The 7,500-nt window shown below is 42.8% G+C and overlaps 1 protein-coding gene and 1 non-coding gene across 4 annotated transcripts in view; one reads left to right on the top strand and one right to left on the bottom strand.

The window, feature by feature from the left end:
• The window catches only part of LOC143291231 (uncharacterized), a 33,497-nt gene extending 30,455 nt beyond the window's left edge, over nt 1–3,042 (top strand). For all 3 annotated transcript variants that reach the window (XM_076601005.1, XM_076601003.1, XM_076601004.1), the window contains exon 9: nt 1–3,042. This exon is cut by the window's left edge and continues 381 nt beyond it. In XM_076601005.1, coding sequence (XP_076457120.1) covers nt 1–1,019 — 1,019 coding nt within the window. In that variant the 3' untranslated portion in view covers nt 1,020–3,042.
• Nucleotides 3,043–4,405: 1,363 nt separating this feature from the next.
• On the bottom strand, nt 4,406–4,477 carry Trnad-guc (transfer RNA aspartic acid (anticodon GUC)). Its single transcript has one exon. It is a non-coding gene; the product is annotated as a tRNA-Asp (tRNA).
• Nucleotides 4,478–7,500: the final 3,023 nt, after the last annotated feature.

The raw sequence follows: 7,500 nt of genomic DNA, 5'->3' as shown, positions 1-7,500 counted from the left end.
GCTCTGCCAGGTCCGGCCCCCACCCTCGGGAGTGCCCCTACAGCGCGCAGAGGTCAGGGTCAGGGTCAGGGTCAGGCTGTGGGGTGGTCATCCGCGTTCCGGACTTCAGCTCCATGTACGAGGCGCACGGGATGTTTTCCGGTGAGCTCCCACCGTCCTACGAGGAAGCGGTGAGGCAGGGGGGCACGGAACCACGGCTGTCCGGGCTGGGCCTGAGTCAAGGGGCCACAGGGCAAGGGGACATCTCAGGACAAGGGTCAAGAGGTCAAGAGGCTGCAGGGCAAGAAGCCATATCAGGACAAGGGTCAAGAGGTCAAGGGGCCACAGAGCAGGGGGCCATATCAGGACAAGGGTCAAGAGGCCAAGGGCAAGGCCGCCAGGAAACTTTCCTTGGCGAGGAGCAAGCCAGACGGGACAGGCTGGCGGAAGCTCTGGAAGAAGCTGTGGTGGCTGAGGTCATGAGACAGAGCGCCCGAGAACAGCACAGCAGGGGCAGCAGGAGGCCACCACCAGCCACTGCGGGGGACGACGGACCCTGCGCGACTGGACCTCCGCCGCTGAGAGAGATCGTTGAGCACATCTACCAGAGACGGGCCTCGCTGCAGCGCCCCACCTCTTCCCCAGGGAGAGACATGGACCCGGAGAATCAAGCGGACCTTGTGAGACCACCCAGCTGTGGACAGTCAGGCCCTGGCGGTCAGAGCGGAGTCGCTGAAGAAGAAGAAGAAGAAGACGGAGAGCCTTCAGAGGAACAGATCCCGCAATCAGCAGCGGGCTCTACCACGCCAGTCCCGGATGGTGACGTATTTTCTGCTGTCGCTTCAGCCTCTTTAGCTCAGCAGTGCAACAACGACCCTGAAGCGTCCAGCCTCTCGGCGCGAGACGGGTCGCCACGTGCACATTGTCACGGACCGCGTTCCGTTTCTGCAGAGCTAGCCGAGTGCGAGCGTCGAGCGGAGATCGTCTCGGCTTCTGCTGATGACGAAGCAGACAGACTCAGCTCGGTGGCGTATTGCTGAATCGGGGCATGGATTTCACTTACTTTCCTCCCGTGGAAGCAGCTTCATTGACTTTTCTGATGGGAACAGGTTCATTAACTTCTCTGTGGAAACCGCTTAATTGACTTCGTTAACTTCTCTGCGGAAACAACTTTATTAACTTCTCTATGGAAACAACTTTATTAACTTCTCTGCGGAAACAACTTTATTAACTTCTTTATTAACTTCTCTGTGGAAACAACTTTATTAACTTCTCTGCGGAAACAACTTTATTAACTTCTTTATTAACTTCTCTGTGGAAACAACTTTATTAACTTCTCTGTGGAAACAACTATATTAACTTCTTTATTAATTTCTCTGTGGAAACAACTTTATTAACTTCTGTGTAACTTTATTAACTTCTCTGCGGAAACAGCTTTATTAACTTCTCTGCGGAAACAACTTTATTAACTTCTCTATAGAAACAGCTTCGTAAACTTCTTTGTGGAATAGCTTCGTTTATGTCTCTGTGTGAAACAACTTTATTAACGTCTCTGTGGAAACAGCTTCGAAAACTTCTCTGCGGAAACAACTTTATTAACTTCTCTGTGGAAACAACTTTATTTAACTTCTCTATAGAAACAGCTTCGTAAACTCTGTGGAAATAGCTTCGTTTATGTCTCTGTGTGAAACAACTTTATTAACTTCTCAGTGGAAACATGTCATGAAGTTGTCTGTGGAAAGAGCTTTGTCAACTTATCAGTGGAAGCAGCTTTGTAAACATCTCTGTTGAAACAACTTTATTAACTTCTCTATTGAAACAGCTTCATTACCGTCTCTGTGGAAAGAGGTTCATTAATTCCGCTGTGTAAACAGTTTTTACTAGTGGCGTGATGGCCTAGAGGTAACGCGTCCGCCTAGGAAGCGAGAGAATCTGAGCGCGCTGGTTCGAATCACGGCTCAGCCGCCGATATTTTCTCCCCCCCCTCCACTAGACCTTGAGTGGTGGTCTGGACGCTAGTCATTCGGATGAGAAGATAAACCGAGGTCCCGTGTGCAGCATGCACTTTGCGCACGTAAAAGAACCCACGGCAACAAAAGGTGTGTTTCTGGCAAAATTCTGTAGAAAAATCCACTTCGATAGGAAAAATAAATAAAACTGCATGCAGGAAAAAATACAAAAGAAATGGGTGGCGCTGTAGTGTAGCGACGCGCTCTCCCTGGGGAGAGCAGCCCGAATTTCACACAGATACATCTGTTGTGATAAAAAGAAATACAAATGCAAATACTTATCTGTGGAAACAGCGTTTACTTCTCTTATGAAATATCTCCATTAACTTCTTTTGTGGAAACAGCTTTATCAAATTCTCTGATGAAACAGCTTCGATAACTTCTCTGATGAAACAGCTTAATATTATAACGTCCTCTGTGGAGCCATCTTTTAACCCCAAACGTCCCGAAAGTGGCTCCATGTTCATCTTTGAACAGGGCTTAATTAATAAAGAAAAGAGGGTTGTGGCTTCGGAAAGGGTCAGTTGATTTTGACCTGTTTTTTTTTTTATGTTGAACAGTCACACAGAGACAGAAACAGCTAGGTTTGGAGCGTCAAGTGTAATGGTATATTCGCTGACGGCGTGGCATTGTATTTACAGCAATGCAACAAATTGCAAGACAGTGCTTCAGTACAGATCTTCACAAACTGGCCGGCTACTCTGCACTCTTTGAAGACGAGTCCTAAGTGTCTTGCATCTCTGGTCATTTTTTTTTTTTTCAGTTCAGCATTAGGCCTAATTATTATTAATATACCTGGCCTAATACACCTGTATACATCAATTCGTGAATGACGGACGATTCAGTGTGTGTGTGTGTGTGTGTGTGAGAGAGAGAGAGAGAGAGAGAGAGAGAGAGAGAGATCAGCGACTGTGTAAAATGACGTGCCTTACGAGAACCATATCAATGTATGTAAATGAAATATATATAGAGAAGATAGCAAACACGTATGGTCTACATGTTGGCAGGTGTGTTGCTGAGAATATTTTGTACAGGATTTGACATGAAATGTAAATAAAAACAAATATATGAAACTATTGAAAATGTTACTTACATCAGGCGTGTGTGTGTGTGTGTGTGTTCGCACGCGCGCGCGCGCGTATTTTGTGTGTGTTTGTGTGTGTGAGTGTGTATCTGTGTGTGTGTGTTGCGTGATGTGTGTGTGTGTGTATTGTGTTGCGTGATGTGTGTGTGTGTAAGAGTTCGCACGCGCGCGCGCGGTTTTTTGTGGGGTTTTTTTTTCCATTTCTTTTGTGTGTGTGTGTGTGTGTGGATGCGTGTGTGTGTGCGTGCGTGTGTGTGTGTGTGTGGTGTTCGCTTAAGATCAATAGATGGATATTATCCACGTCTATTTTGACTGGTCACACACACACACACACACACACACACACACACACACACACACACACACACACAGAGATCACGTCTAATATCACTGATAGTGAAAAGACGCTAAACAAAAGAACGAACACACACAGATTCAGATATCTTAGTCTTGTGACACATACACATTCAAACACATTGATGATCATGATAATTATCATAACGATAAAAACATAAACGAGGAATGTCATACAAAATATAGTGTTCTCAATGTCCTATCGGTTTTTGGTCAAGTCACTGAAATATAACAAATTCTGTTTGGCTGATCTGGAAAGGTTTACATCAAACGTCATTTCATTGACTTGACGTAAGCATGCAGCAGGCTATAATACGTCATCGCAACAAGCCATCTTGACGCTGACATGACGGCTTCAGGTGAACATAACAAATGGATCTGTCGTAAGTTAATTCATGTGACATTACCCATTTTTCTCCATAATCTTTTTGCATTTAATTGTAGTTGGTTTGTGAGGTAATGTGGCTTGTGAATTAACCGCTTCTTCTTCTTCACTCTTTTCGATCTTTTCGTTGTAGATCCAGAAATGAGAAAAAGGAATAGGGGTGTTAGATCTGACGGGACGGCTGTTTCAGAATCTTTTCCTTCTCAGTTTCAGTTTCAGTTTCACTTTCTCAAGGAGGCGTCACTGCGTTCGGACAAATCCATACACGCTACACCACATCTGTTGAGCAGATGCCTGACCAGCAGCATAACCCAACGCGCTTAGTCAGGCCTTGAGTGCATGCTTACATATTTGTGTACCTATGAAAGGGGATTTCATTTTACGTAATTTCGCCAGAGGACAACACTCTCGTTGCCATGGGTTCTTTTTCAGTGCGCCAAGTGCGTGCTGCACACGGGACCTCGGTTTATCGTCTCATCCGAAAGACTAGACGCTCAGTTTGATTTTCCAGTCAAACTTAGGAGAAAGGGCGAGAGCGGGAATCGAACCCACACCCTCACGGACTCTCTGTATTGGCAGCTGAGCGTCAAAGCTCTCCCCGGCGGGGAATTGAACCCCGGTCTCCCGCGTGACAGGCGGGGATACTGACCACTATACTACCGAGGAGCTATTTCCTTCTCAGTGAAAGAAATTGATAAGCATGTTGAAGTCTGTTGACTCTCTCTCTCTCTCCCTGTCACACACACACACACACACACAAAATATGATGCTATTTGATACAGGATCTGACCCAGAAAAGCTCCCAGTGTTTGCAATAAATGGTACAATCATAAGATATACACAGTCTGTTAAATTTTGGGGTGTATATCTTTCTTCAAAACTTTCGTGGAATTATCATGTCGACTAGCCTATATACTAAACAAAGCAAGAAAAGGTTTAAATTTCCATAAAATAATTAGTAAACAGCACTGGGGGCAAGATGCCAAAGCTTTAATATTTCTCGCTACCTCCCTCGTACGTTCACGCTTGACAAACGCTCAAGAGGTAATTTTCAATGCTCCACTGCATTTGTTAAAGAAGCTGCAAAGCATTGATTGTAAGGCTTATAAACTCGCACAAGGTGTGCCCATTCTTACATCAAATCCAGGAACTTACAGAGAAGCAGGTGTTTTATGTCTTGATGAACAAAGAAAAGCTTCAGCAGCAAAATTCATTGTCAGATCTTCCGCATATGAAATCTTTTCAAAAGAAGAAGTTAAATTGAGTTCACAAAACGATTTTGCTAAAACAAAAAAACAATAAAAACAACAACAACAACAAAAAACAAAAAAAAACGTTTCAATACAATCCATGACATCCATTAATACATTTGCATCAGATATCATCAGTGTCACAGAACCAAAAGGCAAGCAGATTGAAAAAAAACAAAAACAAAAAAAACTACTATTTCACCTGTTCCTGAATGGGAGCAGTGAAAAGCAACCTTAGACATAGATTATACAGATTTATCGAAGAACCAGTCACCATTTTTGTTATAACCTGAAGTACTCTCCCACATGGAAAATAAATAGTTAAACTATCTAAATACACACACACACACACACACACACACACACACACACACACACACACACACACACAGATGGATCTGTTCTTGACAATAGTAACTCAGGAGCGGTTTTTGTAATTCCTTCATTTAGAATAGAAACAGTATACCATATCGGTAGACAATATTCCATTTTCACAGCTGAACATATAACCATACTTATGGCCTTAAATCATATTTCAGACCTTCCGAAAACTGTATGTGATATTCTATTATGTGTAGACTCGATGTCAGTATTACAAGCTATTAAATCTCCAAATTCAAAGAAGCGAATTGAGATGGCATTGGGAATAAAACATATTATTCATCAATTCACAAAACAGGGCATTGATATGACTTTCTGCTAGGTACCTTCGCACTGTGGAATATCTTCAAATGAGTGGGTAGACCAAGCCGCTAGAAGAGCAGCACGTAATTTCGAAGGCGCAATACAACTCGACATCCAATTAGATATACATGAATCCTTTAGTCGTATAGAAACTGTATCCAGAAATCGATTTAATAAACTGCTTATAGATTCAAATAATCATTACTACCAATATTGTGTAAACACAAAAAATGCGGCTAATCCCAAATATTTTCTAGATTTGATACCTACAGCATATTCTTATGTATAGAATTCGTTTACATGCCTTTCGTACAAAATTTTCTAACAATATAGAATGTATGTGTGGTAATCAAATAACTGTAAGCCACCTACTCGTCCATTGTCCAAGCATAAGACAGTTGATACCAAAAGCTTTAGTTGATCACTTTTCTACCGATGCCACTGAAGATATTTTGAATGATTATTCATTGCTTAGAATCTTTTCGGAAATTTTAAACTCCATTCCAGTTGGTATCCTCCTTTGATGTATTTTGATTAATGTTATTTATATTTACATTGTTGTAAGTTAATACTTGTTGATGTTGTAACTTACATTTGTTGATATGCATACACCTAAGTTCCCTCCTATTAACACTTCATTTATTACACACCACCATCTCTTTAAACTTTTTATTTTTTATGATAGAGTCATTCTTATATCCTCACACACGCACACACACACACACACACACACACACACACACACACCACAAAGCTGTGCACAGTACTTATATTATACAGACATAAACAGCCCAGCACAACTCGGTTTGAAAATGTTCTTGATATATCAGTTTGTGTTTGTACCGCGTATCACAATGGGGTAGAAAAAACAACAACAGAACATCGATCTTGCTGGTGAAATAATGTTTTGTATCATGGGAACATCATCCCTCCACACGGATTTCTCCAATATCTATTGAAACATACTTTAGTTTAACCTCTGGTGGAGAGAGAGAGGCAGAGAGAGAGAATGTGTGTGTGTGTGCGCGTGCGTGCGTGCGTGTGTGTGTGTCTGTGTGTGTGTGGGGGGGGGGGGGGGGGGGGAGAGAGAGAGAGGGGGGGGGGGGGATCTGCTAGGGTTAGATTTTCACACACACACACACACACACACATGCACTAACACGCACGCTCGCACGCACGCACGCACGCATTCAAACCCTAACAGCACATTCCACTCCCAAAGCGCCACTTTTCGTCAACTATGGAGCACAGCCATGCAATTCTCTCACACAAAGAAACCTTTCAAAACACAACACAGTAGTATAACGCTGTTGGGGGCGTCAGACTGTATGGCTAAGTGATATATCGGGTGTCCCCAAAGAAGTGAAACGCTTTTTGACAAGTATTTTATGAGTGATAGAGAAACCGGTTTCATTGAAAAATTTCACACAGTAACCTTAGTGTATCATCAACAAGTCTACAAAATATATAAAGGTTCAGACGCAAATTATGCGAGTATTGTCAAATTCAAAACAGCATGTTATATAAATCCAGTATCAGAGCTGTGCAACGTGACCTTTATCATGTTCATGCCAGTTGCCAGGTGTTGGCATCTGTCAATCAGTGTCAGTCTAAAAATAGCCTGTCTGGGTGTCAGGTCTATTGATTTTTTTTAATTGTCGTCTGTATCAAAAATCAGTTCTGTCCAAATTTTCATTTTGGAAGGATCAACCATGTTTCTGCTTGGAAGAAACGGCTTCGTTTAGTCGGGGAGGA

This window comes from Babylonia areolata, chromosome 16, assembly GCF_041734735.1.
Source record: "Babylonia areolata isolate BAREFJ2019XMU chromosome 16, ASM4173473v1, whole genome shotgun sequence".
Lineage (NCBI taxonomy): Eukaryota > Metazoa > Mollusca > Gastropoda > Neogastropoda > Buccinidae > Babylonia > Babylonia areolata.
This window is presented reverse-complemented; position numbering and strand designations above follow the sequence as displayed.